Raw genomic sequence first — 20,682 nt, forward strand, 5'->3', positions numbered from 1 at the left:
TTTGATGATCTAGAAATCCTTACCTCAGTTACATTTGCAAAAACCCTATTCCTACCAGGCGCCAGTTGCTCATGCCTATAATCCCAGCCTCTCAGAGGGCTGAGATCTGAGGATCCTGGTTTGAAGCCAGCCTAGGCAAGAAAGTCTGTGAGATTCTTTTCTCCCATTAACACCCCCCCAAAAAAAAGGAAAGAAAGAAAGAAAGAAAGAAAGAAAGAAAGAAAGAAAGAAAGAAAGAAAGAAAAGCCAAAAGTAAAGCTGTGGCTCAAATGCCCCAGAACGAACTCACAAAACTCAACAACAACCTTATTCCAAACAAGGTCATTGTCTGCAGTCCTGTATGCACATAAATGATTGGAGACAGGCACTGTTGAGTCTACTGCCCTTTAAGTTTGGTTCTCTGGGTTCGCTCGCTCATTTGGATAGAACCATGAAGTTGCCAGACCCACCCACCGTGCTCCTCCAGCCTCCATTAGTGGCTGCCATGCCTGATACCCACAATCAGCCTGGCGTTCCAGGTGCACAAGGACTACTGACAAGGACTGCTTCCTTGGCCAGTCTCTTCAGGGGGCTGGGAAGGAGTGTCTGGAGACTTTCTGCTTCATGGGGCTCTTGCCTGGCAAAGCCATTGCAAGTTCCCTGTAGCATGGATGCTGGGGTTAGGGAGGCCACAAGAGGCCAATGCTGGGCCTCAGAGACCTCCCTACCTCCAGAGGCAGCACGGAAGGAGGAGCCATCCAGTGGGTGGCAAAGCCTGAATCACTCAGGGTAGGTAATGAAGCTCAACCATGTAATTTAATGTGCTCTTTCCAGGTCCTCAGTGGAGAGGTTAAAATGCCTAGGCAGCTATTAAGAAGAGGGACAAACCAGTACCTTGAAGCAGTGGGGCTAAAAGTGTGAAGAAAACCTGAAGCTGAAGTTCTTGTGGAGACATGATCTCCCAGACTGTTAGGAGAAGCAGGATCTCCTGAGGGACTTCAGGTGACCCCAGAGCAATGGCAGCATGCGGGGTGGCAGGCCTGGCCCTCTAGAGGGCCCCTGCCCTGTGTGGCTGCGGTGCAAGCACTCTTCATACACTTGGGAGCGCTTGGCAACCTCTCAGGCTTGGGAACCACTACTTTTTATTGTTTTGTTTTCTTTTCCAAACCCCTGGCATATGGCTGCAAATGTGGCTGCTGCCTGGGAGCCCCACTGTCTGCGGGGGCTTTGGCTGGGGCATGTGCCAGCCTCACGCACCCCACCCCCAACCCACTCCCTGGCATTTAAAAGCAGACAGTAGCTGCCATTCACAACTCGGCCTACTTGCTATGTTTGTCCCCCTTAGCTAGAGTGGTTCACTTCTGAGAGCACTATACTAGGTCCCTGAGACCGTTCACTTCTCAGGGCCATGAGACAGGAGCTGTGCTCACCACACAGCCACTGGGCCCATTCTGCCCACAAACTCCAACCTGTCTGGTTGGGGGAACCTCTTTCTGAACCTGAGAGTTGATCTCCTTGGCATTCTCCCAAGCTCCTTTTTTCTGCTGAATTTGGAGACTATCAGAGCCTGCTTCAGTTTCCTGCCTCCTGTGGCTCTGCCCTCTGTTGTAACGGCCTGGCCCACATGACTGTCCAGATTATCATGGAACTGAAAATTATAGCCAGGTTTGATAGCATACATCCATAATCCCCTCCACTCAGGAGGCAGAGGCAGGAGATTCGTGAGTTGGAGTCCAACCTTGGCAAAGATATCAATACCCGATCTCAAAACCAAACACAAACAAAAGGGCTGGGGGCATGGCTCAAGTAGTAGAGTGCTTGCCTAGGATGCACAAGGCTGGGCTGCAGACAATTCCAGCCAGCTTTGAACATACCTGATCTAAAAAATACTCAAGCACAAGCCTACAGTCTAGCTCCTTGGGAAGCTCAAGGCCCCGCCTGGACAAGACAGACCTGACTCCCCAAAACCAAAGACCTATTTTATGAGCTCCACAAAGTATTAGTGCTCCTCATGTTGTAGTTACTTCTAGTTAAGCAGAAGGAACAGCCAGAAACCCGGTGAGCTATATCAGAACTTCCCAGCTTACCTTCCAGCCAGGGTAATTGTGCTTGTTTTTAGGCTTCAACAACAGATTGAGTTACCTGACAGTTCTGGGGGTCAGAACAGTAACTTAGTCTTACCAGGCTACCAAGGTACCACAGGACAGGCTCTCAGTAGAGACTCCTTCCTTCTGTGCTCCTCACTTCTAATGACTCTTGCATTCCTTGGCACATGGTCCATCATCTATTTCTCTTTAGGCTGGCATGTAAGACCCTTAGTCAACCTTCCATTATGGCATATCCCTGATCTCTTCTTCCACTTGCTTGCGTGGGCCCTCCTGGGAGTGCTAGGCCTCCTGTATTATCCAGGTTACTCTCTGTCTCAAGGTCTTTAGCTTGACTCAATCTCATGAAATCCCTTTTGCCATGGCAGGCCAGTTCTCAGGCTCCAGTGCTTAGGAGTTGAACATCTTCAAACCATCAATAGGACCACAGTTCACTTACATGGTGGCTGCTTGTTTGTGAACTCTTCCTTCTCTTGTCCTACTCATGTCAGTGCCAGTGTGTGGGCAGGACTTGGCAGAGACCCTGTGAGAGAGCAGGTCCCGTATAGCTTGGGGCGCCCATGAGCATATCCACATCTCCACATCCAGAGTCATGTGTGGGGCATGCTGAGCTTTCCAGGAGGCCCTTAGAATACATTCCTATCTTGGAAGCATGTCTGAGACTGGGGAGAAGGGACAGCTTATTTCCTCATGTTCCTCATGAGCTGGAGGTGCAAACTAAATCCTGTCTTGCCACAGCCCATCGTCTTCATTCGAATGTGCAGAGCCGGGCGTGGTAGCTCATGCCTGTAATCCTAGCTACACAGGAGGCTGAGATTTGAGAATGGTGATTCAAAGCCAGTCCTGGCACTAAAGATTGAGAAACTCTTGAATTAACCACTAGAAAACCAGAAGTGGCGCTTGGCTCAAGGGATAGGGTGGTAACCTTGAACTGTAGAGCTCAGGGACAACACCCAGGACCAGGAAAAGGGCGGTAGCCTTGAGCTGCAGAGCTCAGGGACAGCACCCAGGCCCAGAGTTCAAGCCCCATGACCAAAAAAGAAAAGAACATGGGCTGGGCTCTGCAAAGTGGACTGGCCACTTGCAGACAGCAACTTGTTCATAGTGACATCCTGTTGGGGACATTGGACAGCTCCTCTTTCATTGATGATGTCCTGCCAAGGATGGCATTACACTGGACCCCCCCTGGGCCACACTCTGAGGCTGGATGCTCATGGAAACCTTGCCTTTGTCAGGGTTACCACCTTTATGCGTGCCAGCTGCAGACAGGGCAGGAGGGGGAGATGGTCTTCTGACTGCCCTGGGTCAAGTCCTGGGATAGGAGGCTTGAGCTGAGCTGAAAAGGGAGAGTAAGGCCACGGTAGAGGGAGGAGGTGGTCTGGGAACAAGACGCCATTGTGAATAATTATGAAAGTAAGGGTCAAGGTGGGGTGGTCCTGGAATGCTGGCAGACCTGACAGTCCCCAAAACTATAGACCCTCCGAGGCTTCAGGCTCCTCCTTGGTCACTGAGACTCAGGATTTGTCTCGTCTCAAAAATTCAATCTCATCCCATTACTAGCCAGATCAGTGTCCAGCTCCAAAGTGGCTTTCTGGGTCTCCCTGCTAGGGTTAGACCTGAGGTTGCCCCTGGAAGACAGACAGGCTAGGGTGTGGCCGCTGGTCCATGGTACGACGTGATTGTGGAGTCGAGTGTATTCAGGGATATGCCGGCCTCTGTGTGCTTTGTGTCACAGACAGCCCACTTCAGTCTCTGAAGTTTCTCCAGATATGTGACACATGAGAAGACACCAGCAGACTTCCTTAGAGCCTTCCTGTCGCAGGCAGAGTTGTACCTGTCACTTGGCTTGAGCATCACATCTGACTCATCGTCATCGTGAGCAGGATGTTGATTAGGCATTTGGGGGAAAAGATAGATATCACAAGACATAAGGATGGCCAGGTCACCTTGCAGCCCCTGAGCTGGAAGTTGGGCTAGATTGCATATGCTGGGACATATGTCCTGGCATGTGTCTGGGGACATGCAACTGTATGACTGTGTACACTGCGCCCACATCATGCCACCTGCCACTGACCATGTGGCTCCTTCCTTCTCTCCCAGAAATGGCCGTATCCAGCACAAAGCACCCCCAGTAAGTATGAAGTTGGATGTGGCATAGAACTTTCTGGTACTTATTAACATAGAATAGCCTATGTTGCCCCCATTGACTCTCTTTCTCTCTCTGGGTCTCTAAATGTGTCTTGTGGGGCCTGTCTCAAAGCTAGTGTGGGAGAGGGAGTCTCAGAGGGCTTTGTAGCTGACACTGGTTCCTGCATACTAGGCTCAGGGGCTTGCATGGACAGGGAGGAGGCCGTGTTCAGAGGGACATTCTGTCCTTGTGGGAGAGGTGACAGCAGTCGGGCACCAGCCCTTTCCCTAGAAGCCCTAACAGGCAGTAATGTCGGTGGTACTAAATGACTGAGGCAGCCCTGGGCTTGTGCTAAGCACCCTGCTTCCTGCCCTCACCCGAGCACAGGTCCTCCCATGTCCATTTATAGTAGTCAGGCAGAGCCCTGAGAGCCAAGCTTAACAGATAATGCTGAGATCAGGGACAAGCAAGGCTAGGCCTTACTGTCCGGCAGCAGTCCTGGCTTGGAGCAAAGACGTAGGTGGAACCCCATGTGCCCAGCAGTGTGGGAAATCCAGAGAGGATGACTTAGGGTTGAGGGAGAAAGAAATGAACCCCAGGGACCCACAAGGTCATGCAGGGTCAAGGAAGCAGTGAGCCTGAGGAGGGGTCCTGCAGGTGCCCAGCAGCTCAGATAACAAAGCCCCTGGGCAAGGCCAGCAGAAAGACTGATGAAGGGACACAGTGACCCTACCCAGGACAGGGTGGGGATGGTGTGGGCCATAGCAAGAGATGGTTCAGAACCATGGTCAGTTTGACAGCATGGCTGTATCAGTCCATTGTGGAGAGTGTTCTTTCATGCTGTGGCTTTGTGGGCACTAACAAGTCTGCAAAGAGAAGGGCAGGTTGCAGATGTGACCTAAGGAAGGACTTGGCCATTCACACCAGCACCCCTGGGAGGGCAGGCCAGATTTGCTGGCTGACACATAACAGAACTTACGTGGGCTACTAATGTGCCTTCCAGTGGTTTGTCATATTTGTGTCCTGGTGTTATTGCTGCCCATGTCTGCTAACCAAGTGTCTTTGAATCATCTTGGGTCTTGCTCCTTTCTCCTAGACATCTGTGGGGGTAGAGGCCCCATGGAGGGCATCCGCCCTTCTAACATCCCCTTCCCTTGTTCGTAGGCTGTGTCATCACCATCTCTGGACGCATGACTTTTACTAGCAATAAGTCCATGGAAATCGAAGTCCTGGTGGACGCTGACCCTGTGGTAGACAACTCACAGAAACGCTACCGGGCTGCCAGTGCCTTCTTCACCTATGTGTCCCTGAGCCAGGAGGGCAAGCCGCTGCCCGTCCCACAGCTTGTGGTAAGTTCACGTCCTCTGGTTCAGGACCTGTCCTGGGGTCAGAGTGTGGCCCAGGCCTGGCCTCTCCCTGGACTTGTGATCTCAGGCTATTGGCAGATGGGGCAAGGTCTGAGGAAAGAGCACCTTCTGAGCTTGCTGAGAGGCCTGTGAGCTCCGCCTTATTGGCTGCAGGGTGAGATCAGACAAATAACCATGGCTGAAGATGCAGATTATCTGTATTTATGGGACCCAGGGCTCCCTGGTATTGCTCTGGAGTGAGGACCTGGCTGACAACTGTCTCAGATCTCTAGTCCTCCATCCCTTCAAGGGGACTTTGGGGACCCCATGGAAAGGGCTCTTGCAGCTGGCCTTAGGCTGTGAGTCACCCAATGCAGAGCACTACAGATTCCAGGACTGTAGTGTGTAGTCGTAGCTTTCAAGCCATCTCTCTGCATTGGGCTCCCAGAAGACCCCATCCTCTGCAGCAGTGCTGCACACGCTGCTGGGCACCTGGGGGTGCTGAGGGGACATCCCGCTGCTCGCCTGGATTCTCACCGGGGTCCAAATGCTTGGCAGTCATGAGACCTGCATGTGCATTGTGTGTGCCTTAGTTTTCTTGTCTGTGGGTTGTACGGGGCTTAGAACCTGTGGCATATATCAGGTACATGAGGCCCCAGGCTGGTCCATCATTTCCTGCAAGTTTACCACTCCTTCCTGGAGCCCTCCTGGGCGGAATAGTGATGACAAGTGAAGAAGTGAAGATGCAGGGGAGAGAAGACATCCGGGCTAAGGAAGGAGACAGCGGGATGTGGAAGGAGGCTTCAAAGAGGGGCTGGGCAGGGCACAGCCAGCCAGAGGCAGGAAGCAGAATCTGGAGGTAGCCAGCTGATGGGGCAGTGCCAGGGGCTAGGCTTGGAACATCTGGGCCATTCCTCTGTGGGGTATGGCCTGCAGGACTCACACAAATGGGTATAAGATGAAGGGCATTCCACCTGGTGGGATACCATCTTGACAAGGTTTTGGTGCAAATCCATGAAGTCTGGCCTGGACCTGCTTAGAAGGCAGGCGCTATCACAGATGGCCTGTACCTGCCCTGAACTCACCTAAGTCAGCACATTCCCCTGCCCTGCCTCTGGTACCCTGTGTCCTCCCACACTGTGCAGTGTAAAACCCCAGTCTGCAGGCCTAGCCTGTGCTGAGAACAGGCAAGGACAGGAGTGCCTAGAGATGCTAGCCCAGCAGAGGAGGTGCAAGGGCATGCAGAGCATGCAGAGAGTGGGGAAAGGTCCCTGCCTGGAGCAAGGCAGGAAGTGGTGCCTTCGTCTTCCTTGTGGATGTGGAGTGTTCTCACTGATGAAAGATGCTGTCCCTGGGACCCACCCATATGGATGAAAATAGATGGGCAGGGCGTGCAGATCGGACTCCCCGGGAGGGGTTCCCAGCTCTAGCTGGGTCTCCGTGGAGCATACTTAGAGACTGTCAACAGCAGCGTGAGTCCCCGGCCCCAGCACACATGTGGGCTCCTCATGGCCACATGCCTGTGCGTACAGCCCCTCCTGCTCCAGCCTCGTCCCCTCCCCCACTGAGGCTCGGCTTCAGCCTCCTGTCTATTTTTAGCTGCCTTCCCGGGGCCGCTGACACGGAAGGCAGCCTCTCTGTTCTGCTCAGAGTCGCTGCCGCCTGATGAATACTTGATGCTGCCTGGGGGCGGGCCTGCACACCACAGGCCTGGCAGCTGCTGTGCTTTCCAGGCTGATGGTAAGAGCGGGCAAATCTGTACCGGAATCCAGGTCCTGCTGCTACCCCAATCTACCTATCGGGGTGTCCTCTGACCTCAAGGCTGGGGTGAGCGCCAGCCGCTGACCAGGGCTGAAAATGACCTGTGGGGAGGGACAGCAGGGGACCCTCCTCGAATGACTCAGGACTGGCTCCCTGGGCCCAGCACCAGGGTGGCCCTGTACCTTGATGAGCGCTTGTTTCTAGTCGTCAGGAGGGGCGGATTCTCCTGAGGCAGCCCAGGAGCATGGGGACGGAGCCAGGGACTCAGAATACTCAGAGCAGAAGGATCTGACCTAGCTGCCCATTGCTAAGTGTCCAGGCCAGTGCAAGTGACCCTCATTCTGGGCCATCTGCCCTAAGGAACAGTGGAGGAGGGGAGGAGGGCCTGGACCTGGCTCGGTCGTTAGCCTTGAAATGCCAGAAACCTGTCTTCTGGGTTAAGACAGAGCCTGAAAGAAATCAGAGCATGGCCATCTTCTGTGCCTTCTGCAGCAAGGCTCACATGGCCAGTGGTGCCCACCACAGAGGCCTTGAGACACACGCTTCCCCACATCATGTCGGCGCGCTTGAGTGCTGTGCCTGGCACACACCTGCTTGCCTCAAGGCAGATGTGTGCTAGTCATTTGTCACCGTGATAAGATACAAGGAGAAAAGGTTGACCTTTCCTCATAGTTGTTCTTTTTTGTTTTTAGTTTGGGTTTTTTGCCAGTCTTGAGACTTGAGCTTCAGGGCCTGCGTGCTTGGGCTTTCTCGAGGCTAGAGCTCTACCACTTGAGCTACAGCACCACTTCCGGCTTTTTCTGTGTATGTGATACTGGGGAATTGAACCCATAGCTTCATGCAAGCTAGGCAAGCACTCTAAGGCTAGGCCACACTCCCTGCCCTTTCTTTTTTGTTGTTTTTGTTTTGTTTTGTTTTGTTTTGGCTTGGTTTGGTTTAGTTTGGTTTTAGTGCCAGTAGTGGAGCTTGAACTTGTAACTTAGGCACTGTCCCTTACCTTTCTTCCCCATTCAAGGATCACATTCTACTATTGGAATTACAGCATCACTTCTGGCTTTTGGGTAGTTAATTGAAGACAAGAGTCTCAGGGATAGTCCGGCCCAGTTGCTTCCGTCCTCACATCCTTAGGCACCTGGCTACCTAGTTTTTTTAGATTTCCATCATGGTTTCTTGGCAGAATGTCATAGCAGAAGAGAGTAGTGGAACAGAGCTGCTCAGTGCATGGTGGCTGGGAAGCAGAGGAGTGGGGATGGGGGACGCTTCAGGGCTTCCCCAGTGGCCTACTTCCAACCAAGTCCCACCAGCTGATTCCCACCACTTCTCAGGCTGTGGTCTGTGGCTTCTCAGTAGTAGCACCGCCATCTGGGGCCACAGTCTCAACATGTCAGCCTGGGGTGGGGGGTACTCATTCAGGCTGCTGTCAACTTAGGAAGATGGCATCCGCTGAGGCTAGCAGGAGTTCATAGCCAGAGGAGGCGAAGCAGTCATGGAGACGCAGGCAGGTGGCGTCCCTGATGGTAGCTGTTGACCTGAAGTCTTCACTCTGCACCTACTTTCTTCTCGTATCAGGAGTGGGGGGAGTGGCCCCTCCTCATGGAAGGAGAGAGGAGATTGTATACTAGACCAGCCTTGACCACTGTAGGTGTGGTCTGGGTCCCTGCCTCAGGAAGGGTGTTTGACCAGATCCTGTGCAGTGTTGGAGTGCCCAATGGCTTTCTCAGCTGACTGCCTGCTGTGCCGTGCTTGTCAGCACACAGACCTTTGTGCCCAGCCCCCATGGTCTTGAACCTCCTAGATGTTGACACATTGTCCCTCCGAGGCAGTCACTCTATAGGTGTTCAACCCTGTGGGCTTCCGTGAATCTCTTCAGTGGTTAGGGTACCTCAAAGTTGTATGAGCTGTAGGCAGTGGTGCCACTGTCTGTGGCTGCCCATCCTGTCTCAGAGTCTGGTTGCTGGCTTGAACCGCCATGGGCCTCTGCTTTCTGGTTCAGCATGGGGGTCATTCCGTGACCCTCTGACTCAGGTCTTTATGCTCTGCACTGAGGAGGCACGGGGTGCAGCCTGAAAGTCAGCCCAGCTCGCAGAATCCAGCTCGGCAGGAGAGACGCCTCTGTGTAGGAAGCAAAGGTCCTTGCCTTGTGGAGATGTATGTTGGACAAATCCAGGTACCACAGGCTCCCAAGGGTTTCAAAGGGCCCAGAGAACCTCACAGCCAGAAGAGACATTGGCTACTTTGTGGCCCTGTCTCAGGCCCTGGGGTCAGTCCGGCCAGGGTGTTGTGGGACTCTGTTACCTATCACGGAGCCAGCCAGTACTTTGTATCTGCCTCCACATCTCTTCAGCCAGGGCTGGCTCATGAGGGTGTTCCTGGAGGGCTGGACCCTGCCCAGCCTGGGGAGGAAGGCCCAGCCTCCGCCTGCCAGCCCACACTGAGTCATAGACATGTCCCACACTCTGGCGCCTTTGGGGGTTTTCAGGCAGACTATCTTGTGCTAGAAAATGCCAAAAATCCCACTGCTGGCCTGCCACCTGATTGGTCAGTGTCCGGAGATTTGAAGAGGCCTCTGAATCCTACATGCCCCTAGAAGCAGGGGTGACTTTGCTAGTGAAGGGCCGTGCCCTTTCCTAACTCTCCCTCCACTTCTCCGTGAGTGTCCTGGAAACCCAGCATGTGCAAAGAGCTGAATGTCTGCCTCCTGCGGGGCAGCATGGCCTCAGCCTGGCATGTGTGCCCACAGGAGCCTATACAACAGGGCCTCAGTTAAGCTGGAGGCTTGAGGCCTAGGTTCGAGACATGCTTAGCCCTGCTTGTGTTACCATCCAGGCCCTGCTGAGCTCTGGGGTTGCACTGAGGAGGAGATTTAGTTGGGGACAGGTGGTGCCACTTGACTGAAGGGGGGAAAAATAAGTTTTGAATCCTGGATGCTGGTGTAATCCTGTAATCCCAGTTATGCAGGAGGCTGAGATTTGAAGATCATGGTTCAAAGCCAGCCTGGGCAGGAAACTCCATGAGACTCTTACCTTCAACAAATTACTCAAAAAAGCTGGAAGTGGCACCATGGCTTAAGTGGTAGAGCACTCACCTTGAACAAAAAGAAGCTCAGGGACAGCACTCAGACCCAGAGGTCAAGCCCCAGGACCAAAAAAAAAAAAATTAAGACATCCTTGTTTTGGTCATTCATTTGTTCAACAAATGAGTCCCTGTGTATCCCCCACCCTTGCTGGCCTGCAGAAAGTCGTCAGTAAGAACTACAAGGCTTACAGTGAGCACATGGGGTGAGGGATGAATGCGCTGTGGCCAGTTAAAATCTTAATGCTTAGGTGTGTGGCCGGTAATCCTAGCTGTGCAGGAGGCTGAGATCTGAGGGTCAAGGTAGACAGCTAGCTGGGGCAGGAACATACATGAGACTCTCAATTCCAATTAACCAGCAAAAAGCAGAAGTAGAGATGTGGCTCAAATGTATCTTAGCTGAAAAGTTAAGGCAGCACCCAGACCCTGAGATCCAACACGCACCCACACACGCACACACTTATGTGTGCACTTGGGGCCCAGATGGAGCCTGAGCTGACTGCTCTTACTCCCATTGGGGAACCTGATCCTCTCTCTCTACCTTCTTCAGTCTCTGGGTGGGGGGATTTCTTAGCCACACACAGGAGCAGGGATGCCAGGGGCTGAGCCGCCAGGTGGAGAGAGGCCTGAGAAGGGTGATTGTGACTGCAGGGCCAGCTCTTGTGCCTCCTCTGCTTCCCACTGCAGGCTGCTGAGCCCTCCTAGCCCAGTCAGTCCCCAGGTGGAGCTTGATGCAGGGAGACAGTGGCCCCACAGTCTTTCCACGTAGTTCTAACCAAGGCATTTTAGTTGCTTTCCTGATTGTTCCAAGACCTTTCTCGTCTTCCATTAGAATTTGGGAGAGGATGGGTCTAGTGGCTTCTTAAGAGGATGTGTGTCCCAGAGGCTCCCAGGAAGGTGTCTGTCTCCCGTGGGTGGCCTCTTCATAGCAGATATTCACTAATTACAAAAAGGACAAGCTATTGATTTTACCGAGGGTGGAACTTAGTTACTCATCCTCTGTGCCACATTCCAAATGTGCGTTCTCAAAGCATAGAAAATGCAAAATGGAAAACATTTGGTTTGCAGTGTGAGGCTCTAAAAGCCACAGGCTTCCCTTCAGTGGAAACCAGCCCAGAGATGGCACTCGGCAGGACGTGCAGGGCGGGGGGAGGCGGGCAGGCAGAGCAAGCAGGCTGGGAAGGGATCCACACTGAGTGCCAAGCCCCTGAGCATGGAAGCGGCGGTGCCCGTTGACCTGCTGCTCCTAGGGGTGACCTGCTTCAAGCTGCCTGGAGCCATCTGGCTCTTCAAGCCACCAAAGCCCCAGTGGGCCAGTGTGCAGCAGTTGGAGCAGCTGCAGCCCCAGGGGTGTCCTTGGCCTCTTGAGGTCACTTTGAAGATAGCAGGCTTGCCCTGTAGGCACGTGGGCAGGACATCCCTCCCTGATACCTCCTGGCTGGAGGAAGCCAAGCAGCACAGCCGGGTCACCCACAGCCCCGCTCTGGCCAGCTTCCCTGGCCCTTCCACCACAGGCCCCCTCACCCTCGGGGTCACACAGACCCCCTGGCTCACCCATTACTCTGGCATGGGCACTGGAACCCCCAGAGCCCAGTGGTAGCCTGCCCAAGACCAGAGGAAGCTTTTCCAGCAGCCAAAGCCACCAGCCCCTCTTCCTGTAACTGCCTCCAGCCTGTGGAGAAGCACTGGATTTCCAGTGGAAAGGCTTTTCCCTCCTCCACCCCCGGAGAGGCTCGGCAGCCAGCCAGTGCTGTGTTTATTTACTTTGTCTGGGGAGGGGTCGGGCTTTGAGGGGATGGCAGCTGTGTTGTGGGTGGGGGCCGTGCAGGGGAGCCATCTGCCTTGTTCTACCAGCTCCAAATCCAGCAGGGACATGGCAGCCCCCCACCCCCACCCCATCACTCGAGTGCGAGAGCTGTTTACCAGAAATGAGGGCTGGGGAAGCCAAATGCCTGCCCGCCCCTGGGCCTGGCACCCCCCATCCAGAGCAGGCACAGCCCTGGCGCTCACAGCTGTTTCCCCTGGGCAGCAAGGGGGCCCAGCCGCTTCCGTCCTCACTGGACCTCTCCCCCAAAGGAACCAGGGATGACCACGCTCGCAGGCAGCCACAGCGCACCTAGGTCTGCCCGACTGCCTCAGAGCCAGAACATTCCCCAGCAGTGGGGAAGTGCGCTGAGGCGGTTGCTGGCTCCTTGCTCACAGGCTTTCTTAGAGGCCTGGCCGTCCTCTGCCCATCCATCATTGGGCGGCATTCATTTTGGCTGAGGCAGATCCTAGTGATGTGTTCCCTGCAGATAGCAGCCACCAGGGGCCTCAGTCCCGCCCTGAGGCCCAGTGCTGGGTGCTGGCTTCAGCCTCCTGAGCTCATGGCTAGACATTCCTGCGTTTCAGCCTGTTCCCGCCTCGGGTCAGCCTTCCTGCACCCTTCCCTGGCGGCCTGTCGACTGCTGATGGGGAGCAGCTCAGGAAAAGCGCCCGCAGGCTGCAGCAGCAGCAGCTCCGCTGCACGGGGCCCGTGGGTGCATGGCGCCCAGCCTCCCCACCCTCCCTGGGGTTTGCTTGTCTGCCCCCTCCCCCCTCCCATCCCCCTCCACCTCTCCTGGAGGAGAGTTCCTGTTCACTCGGGAAGGTTAAATGGTGGCTGCCAGGGCCTGGCTTTCCCCAGTATGCCAAGGTGCTGTCTTCCTGCCATCTCTGGGGCTCCAGAAGGTCAGGTGTGTGTGTGTGTTGCCAAAGTACACCTAGACTCTGGTGGCAACACATCCCATGAGCTAACACACACCATGTTTGTTGGCACCTGGGACAGGCATGCCACACACAGCACGTGGCTTTGTGCTTCTCAGGCCAGAAGCCAAGGCCCTGAGACTGAATGTGCCCTGACTAGCACCAGGCGTGAGCGTGTTCACCAGGTGCGGATCACCTGTGGGAGGGGTGTGTACCCTCTCTGTGCCTCTCTTACTGTGTCAAAGGGAAGCAGTGATGGCATGGCATCAGAAAGGCTGCTGGGCTCCAGTGAGCTTTGATGGAGCATTGCAGACTTGGCTAAGGCAAGCACCCCAAGTTCTTACCACGTAGCCCCGTGCCCCCTTGCAAGAGAAGGGATGGCTGGGATGCATCTGCAAACGAGGGAGGGTACACACAGTGCTTCATCTCTCTACTGCCTAGACTTAACCACAGCAGGAGCCTAGCTGCACTCCTGGGAGAATGGTACTATGTCATTGTCGTGTGCATGGGGCCAGAGCCCATGTCTGGAGTGTGCCCTCAGCCTGTCACTCACTGAGGCCTGCACATCCATGGAGCGCCAGGCATCTGTCCCTGGTCTCAGCCTCTGCCTGCCATTGCTGAGGCCTGGGCCTTGAGGTCATTAGTCCCTGCAGAAAGACCCTGCTTTCCTGTAATCCTAGCTACTCAGGAGGCTGAGATCGGAGGACCAACGTTCAAAGCCAGCCCCAGCACAAAGACTCGGAGCCTCGGAGACTCTTATTGCCAATTAAGCTCTAGAAAACAGGAAGTGGGGCTTGGCTCAAGGGTAGGGCGTTAGCCTTGAGCTGAAGAGCTCAGGGACAGTGCCCAGGCTGAGGCCACCAAAAAAAAAACAAAACAAAACTGATTTCTCTAACCTGCAGCTGCCCGTTGTGTCTAGTAGTTCAAGTACAGGAAAAAGTGAGCCAGGAGTGTGGTCTACTGGTAGAGTGCTTTCCTTGCATGCATGAAGACCCGGGTTCAATTCTTCGGTTACCACATACCCCAAAAAAAGCCAGAAGTGTTGCTGTGGCTCAAGTGGTAGAGTGCTAGACTTGAGAAAGTTCAAGGACAGTGCCCAGGCACTGAGTTCAAACCCCAGGAGTGGCAAAAAAAAAAAGTGTGTGTGTGTAAAGTAGAAAAGAAAAAAATTCCTATACTTACTTGCCACTGGCCCATCTCTGCGTCTGTGGCCTGGTTATCCTGTCCTCCTATCCATACACCTGGGTTTCAGTACTGGGCAGGGGCATTCTACCACTAAGCCATGCCTCTTTTTGTCTTTTTTTGCCAGTCCTGGGCACTGTCCTGGGGCTTTCTCAAGGCTAGAGTTCTACTGCTTGGGCAACACCACCATTTTGGGCTTTTTTTTGCTATGTATGTGGTACTGAGGAATCGAACCCAGGTCTTTGTGTATGCTAGGCAAGCACTCTACTAGGCTAAACTCCCGGCCTCATGCCCCTTTTTGTGTCACAGGGCTTGAACTCTGGGCCTGGGTGCTGTCCTTGAGTTCTTCAGCTCAAGGCTGCCACTCTATCACTTGAGCCACAGCACCTTTTCCTGGTGCTGTGGTTAATTGGGTTTGGGTGGTTATTAGAGATAAGAGTCTCACGGACATTAGTCCTGGGCTGGCTTTGAACCGCAATCCTCAGATCTCAGCCTCTTGAGTAGCTAGGATTTACAGGCGTGAGCTACCAGTGCCAGGACCATTCACTGGTTACTTTTGAGATACAGTCTCCCTATCCTGTCCGTTTTAGGCCTTTTGGGCTTCTTGTGTTGTTGGTGGTGATGGTGGTCGTGGGACTTGAACTCTGGGTCTGGGTGTTGTCCCTGAGCTCTTCAGCTCAAAGCTAATGCCTTACCCCTTGAGCCACTTCCATGGCTTCTTTTTGTTGGGATCATAGGCATGCTATGCCGTACCCCACTTCCCTCCATTGAGAGAGAATTTCTTTTTCTTTTTTTTGGCCTGAGCTGGCCAAGAATCACAAACCTTCCAATACTGGCCTCTGAAGTACCTCAGATTACAAGAACAGGCCGTGGGCCCTGGCCTGAGTCACCTTGAAGCAAACTCCCACATCAGTGCTGCAAGGAGGTCTTGATGAATAAGGACTCTGTCTCACCGAGAGTGGCCGCTGGGCAGGCAGCTCCTCACCCTGCAGAGTCAGAGTCGCTGCTTGGGCCTGGCTTTACATTGGCTTGGTCTGGGCTGCCTTTCAGCTCGTATGCTCTTGGTTTTGAAGAATTTTGTTTTCCAGTCCCTGTGCTTGAACTCAGGTCCTGAGTGCTATCTTTGGGCTTTCTCAAGGATAAAGCTCTACCACTTGAGCCACAGCATCCTTTCCGGCTTTTCCCATGAATGACGAATCTAACCCGGATCTTCATGTATGCTAGGCGAGCACTCTACCACGAGGCCAGACTCCCAGCCCTTGAAGAATATTTTATTTCAAAGTCTCTGCTTTCTTCTCCCTCTCCAAGGGGGCAGACGGACCCCAGGTCGAGGAGTGGCTCCCACTAGAAAATGGCCTGGACCCTTAAACTAGGAGGACGGTACCTGCATGGGTGGTCCAGCCTACCTCATCCCTCCATTCTGACCCACAGCCACACCCAGGCCTGCAGAACCCAGCTCCGAGACCCCCTACAAGTCCCATGTACTTCTATGCAGAGGAGCTGCTGGCCTCCAGCGTGTGGACAGGCGCCACAGGTTTTCTCCACAGCAAGCAAACCCCATGGTGGGGAAGTGCCTTGATCTTACATTCTTTTTTTGTTTGTTTGTTTGTTTTTGCCAGTCCTGGGCTTGAGCTCAGGGCCTGAACACTGGCCTTGGACTTTCTCAAGGCTAGAGCTCTACCACTTGAGCCTCAGCACCACTTCCAGCTTTTTTCTATGTATGTGGTACCGAGGAATCGAGCCCGGGTCGTCATGCATACTAGGCAAGCACTTTAACCACTAGGCCAAACTCCCGGCCCCTGATCTTACATTCTTAACCAAGTTAGGACAAGTGGAGAGCGGGCTGGGTCCTGCCACAGAAAATGTGGTCTATGGGCCGGGAGTGTGGCCTAGTGGTAGAGTGCTTGCCTAGCATGCACAAAGACCTTAGTTCAATTCCCCAGTACCACATACCTAGAAAAGCCAGAGAGTGGTGCTATGGCTCAAGTGGTAGGGCTAGTCTAGCCTTCAGAAAGCACAAGGACAGTGCTCAGGCCCTGAGCTCAAGCCCTGGGAGTGGCAAAAGAAAAGAAAAAAAAATGTGTGGTCCATATAACCTGTCCCCAGCCCCGAGGCCAGGCAGCTGTGACCTGCCACATCCTGCCTGGCTGCACAGGAGCCTGCAGCTGAGCCTCACATAACACGGCCAGGCTGGGCTGGGCCTCCGGACCGGGGGAGCCTCACATGACATGGCCTCTTTAGAGCTGCTCACAAATCTATGAACCTCACACTTTTCCCTGAGCCGTTTTAAGTCAACTTGTATAGCCTCAAGTTTCTATTTTAAGTCAGCCAAGGATCAAAGCAGACCAGCAGGGCAGACTTCTTCAATGAAGCACCTTGGAAAAGCCACTGTTTTCATGTAGGCACCGAAGGCTCTTCAAACAGCAGCCAGAGCCCCTGGGAAGCTTGATCCTGGTCTTTAAATACCCATGCACCCCATTGGCTGTGAGCTGGCAGGGCCTTGGCAGTTCACACCTGGTGACATTTACAGCGCATTTTGGAGGAGGCTGGGGAGGAAATTTTGGTGTGACTTGACATTACATCCTCTCCTTCTCCGTCGTCAGTACACCAATTGTAAAACACACTCACCTAAAAATAGCTTCCTGGGTTCCGTGTCACCATGGGTGAAGGGCAATTGTCCCATTTCCACGGCTTCCAGACACCCTCGGAAGTGTCATACCAAAATGCCTCCCGAGGAACTGGCCAGCCCTGGCCAGGATGGTGCGTGACACACCTTTGCAACAGGACCCTTGGGGCCTTGGCGGTGACCACCCATCGGGGCAACCTGCCAGCTTCCCCAGGGCTCACGGCACTGTCAACCACTCCTGAAAGCGGGCGGGCGCTCTTGGTTGTCCTGCAAGCTGACAAGCGCACACCAGACCACCCTGGGCAGCACCCAGCCTTTGGCCAGATTCCACTGGTCAGTTCAGTCTGTCCATGACTGTGGATGCAGTCTGTTGGGCCAGTGAGGAAGGACGCAGTGGTGAGGGGCCTCGGGTCCCAGCTGCCACTTGCTGAGCATCTGCATGGCCCAAGGCTCAAGGCAGGATGACACAGGCTTTCTCCAAAAGTCCTGGAGCACTATTGTTTTATGCAAGGCAGCAGGCTTCTCAAGGTCACAGCCACCTCTGTAGGCCAAGACCAGTGGTGGCAGCCATTCCCTGGGGCCAAATACAGGGTGCCTGTCTCCCCAGCTCACACTTGGCAGTGGTGGCAGCCCTCCCTCCCACATTTCATTCTCAAGTCACGCGCAGACCCAGGGGAGACTGTGGTGGGAAGGCATGCCTGGCACCTCAGATGGGCAGCGCCCACCCCATGTGCTCTGCCGTGTTCCTAAGTTGCCCTTTTCTGTGTTCCCAGCCCGAGACAGAGGATGAGAAGAAGCGCTTTGAGGAAGGCAAAGGACGGTACCTGCAGATGAAGGCGAAGCGGCAGGGCCAGACGGAGCCTCAGCCCTAGGCTCCCTCCTGTCACCGTCACCGTGGGCGGCGCAGCTGCAGCGATCATCGCATCACAAGTGACCCCTTAGCCAAACCCCTTTTCCCACTGAGAGCTGGTGTTGTGTGAAGTATCTGTGTGGCAGTGTTAACTTACGCCCTGTCCCAAAAACCTGTGCACCAAAGCTTTATTTATATCCTTCCAGTATAAATGCTACCAGTATTGTCCCGGCGCCCGGAGGCACCCCTGCCACCCCAGGGGGCTTCTGAGCACACTGTAAGGTATGTAAGGAACCCAGCCCACTAATAAAGCTTTTTGGCTGGATCCACGCAGCCTGTGTGGTCATTTGTCAGGTACCTGCCCTGCTGCAGCTCACTGGGGGCCCCAGCAGGCAGCCACAGCCCCATTTCCAGGAGCCTGAACTGGTTGTGGTAGACTCAGCCCCTCTGCCTAGGATTCCAGGCCACTTCCCCACTGGGGGCCTACAGCAATCTGCTGGCTCTGAGCTAACAGGTGCCTCCCCCTCCTTGCGCTTGCCAGCCCAGATGGGATGGGTGAGGAGGGCCCGTGCCACCTGACCATGCTCCCTCAGAGGAAGCTGCCTCCCGCTGCTGCCCAGCACCTGTGTGCTGACAGAGGCTCCCAGCCACCAGGACGGCCTGTGGAGCGAGGGTCAGGGTGTGTCCCTGCAGATGTGTGGGCTCATCTGATGTGCATATGTCTGCATGCTTGCAGTATGAGACTACATGCATCAGTACATTGTGCTGTAAATCTGTGCACACACATGTTGCTGTAACTGGTATATGAAGCCATGTACATACATGTTGCTATCTCTAGAAGTGTGCTGGGGGGGGGAGCATTTCTGGATCCAGGTTCATGTGTGTCTCTGCTCCAGTTGCTTCCCGGAGGAGAGAAGACCTGTGCTGAGGCCAGAACCACACCCAAAGGTGGCGCCTAGACATGTCCATGAGGCCTAAGCATCTGTCCTGTTGCCTGGAGGAGACTGGTCTGTCAACAGCTTCGGCCTTGCATCAGGATCCCTTGGGCCCCTGGAGGGAGAATTCTGCTCCAGATGTGCAGAAACACCCGCCAAGAGCTTTGCAATCTCTGTCCAGCCCAGTCCCAGCAGAGGAGACCATTTCCTGCCTGGGAGCAGGGGCGGAGACTCACATACTCAGCTTCCTGGAGGCTGGCCTCAGGCAGACTTGTCCCTCAGCCTGTGATGGAGTGATGGAGCCACTCTTCAAAGCTCCTTCCCACCCAGCTACACCCACCGCAGCAGGGCCTATACCTCAGGCTTACCAAGGGAAGCTGACGCCCGAGGCACCTAGCGTGTCCTTCGTAAGATGTGCTCTTTCCCAGCAAGTGCCAGTACCTCATGCCTGTAATTCTGGCAACTCAGGAGGCTGAGATAGGAAAATCACAGAGCAAAGCCAGCTGAGACAGGAAAATCTGAGACTCTACCTCTTATTAACTACCAGAACACTGGAAGTGGTTTTGTTGTCCAAAGTGGTAAAACATTAGCCTTGATTGAAAAGCTCAGGGACAACACTCAGGACCTGTGTTCAAGCCCCCTGACCGACTCCCTCGGTCCTGCTTGGCCTTGTAGCCACATGGCTTTAGCTTTAGGTACCTAAAATCCATTGGCCAGGCTCACGCTCATGAAGTACTAAGGACCAGGCTCTGGCACAGCACAGTAGAAGTCAAACCCCCAGTCATCCATCAGAGATACACCTACTCACCTGCCACCTATCCAGAACCCGCTGACACAGGCAGCATTGAGCAAGCTGCCTGGTAGAGGGGAGACCTTACCACAGTCTGGAGCAGGCTGCTCTTTACCTATAGGGCACTAGCAGCTAGACTGCCTGACCGTTGACCTTTGGGCTGAGGTTGGGCAGACTCTGCATGCTTGAGGCCTGGGTTCAACATTTAGCACCAGAAATAAAAACAAAATGTCCCTCTTGAGCCGGACACCGTGGCTCTCGCCTGTAATCCTACTCAGGAGGCTGAGATCTGAGGATCAAGGTTTCAAGCCAGCTTGGGCACAAAAGGACCTGAGACATCTCCAATTAAACTCTAGCAAAGGAGAAGTGGGGCTTGGCTCAAGGGTAAGGTGGTAGCTTTGAGCTGAAGAGCTGAGAGACAGCGCCCAGGCTGAGCTCAAGCCCTATAACCCACCAAAAAAAAAAAAAAGTCCCCTTCCTTGCAGCCATCCTCACAAGCTAAAACCTAGGCTGGCCAGAGTCAGTGGCTCATAGTTTTAATCCTAGCTTCTCAGTGAGCTGAGATCTAAGGCTTGTAGTTCAAAACAAGGGGTGGGGGTTGACCAGTCTGAGCTTACTGGGGTACTGAGAGTCCCTAACTACCCCACAGGCACAGGGTGTGATCTGGGCTCTCCATTCTTGTCCCTTTCTCTACAAACACCTTTACTTCTACCTCAAAGGATGATAAGGCCCACCTTGGGACCCCAAAAGCTGCTGGTGGACCTCGGTTGTGGGGATTGTCTAGATGGACAAGTCAGCTTGCAGGGGCTGGGCAGTGTCTCTGGGCCCAGCAAGTGCCAGGCAGCTGTTGGGCCTGCTTGAGTCTCGCCTTGGGCAGCTGCCCTCCTTTCTGCAGGCACAGCCCTGTCCACCCAGGGAGAGTGCCCAGGGAGAATGATGTGGCAGGCAGCCCTGAGAAGGCCCAGAAGGCTGTGTGCCATAGCTGGATGGAGGCATGCCTGGTTCCCCTTTGACTGCAGGGGTTCCAGAGGTCCCTGTGGCGGGGGCCATCACTGTCTTCTGCATCACTGACCCCTGGGGGTGCTTACAGGAGAGGGAGGGGTGGGGAGACCCCCATGCTCACCGGACCCTGGCCCGGGAGGGGCGGCCCTGGCGCTGCCCAGGGTGGCCGAGCCTCAGGGAGA

The 20,682-nt window shown here is 54.3% G+C and overlaps 1 protein-coding gene across 2 annotated transcripts in view; it reads left to right on the forward strand.

Annotated features, from left to right (window-relative positions):
* Acot7 (acyl-CoA thioesterase 7) overlaps window positions 1-18,098 on the forward strand; it is an 85,296-nt gene extending 67,198 nt beyond the window's left edge. For both annotated transcript variants that reach the window (XM_090335949.1, XM_090335948.1), the window contains 2 exons: window positions 5,377-5,561; window positions 17,697-18,098. In XM_090335949.1, coding sequence (XP_090192075.1) covers window positions 5,377-5,561; window positions 17,697-17,795 — 284 coding nt within the window. In that variant the 3' untranslated portion in view covers window positions 17,796-18,098. The remainder of the gene's footprint in view (window positions 1-5,376; window positions 5,562-17,696) is intronic.
* Window positions 18,099-20,682: the final 2,584 nt, after the last annotated feature.

This window comes from Megascapheus bottae, chromosome 6, assembly GCF_031878675.1.
Source record: "Megascapheus bottae isolate mThoBot1 chromosome 6, mThoBot2.hap1, whole genome shotgun sequence".
Classification (NCBI taxonomy): domain Eukaryota; kingdom Metazoa; phylum Chordata; class Mammalia; order Rodentia; family Geomyidae; genus Megascapheus; species Megascapheus bottae.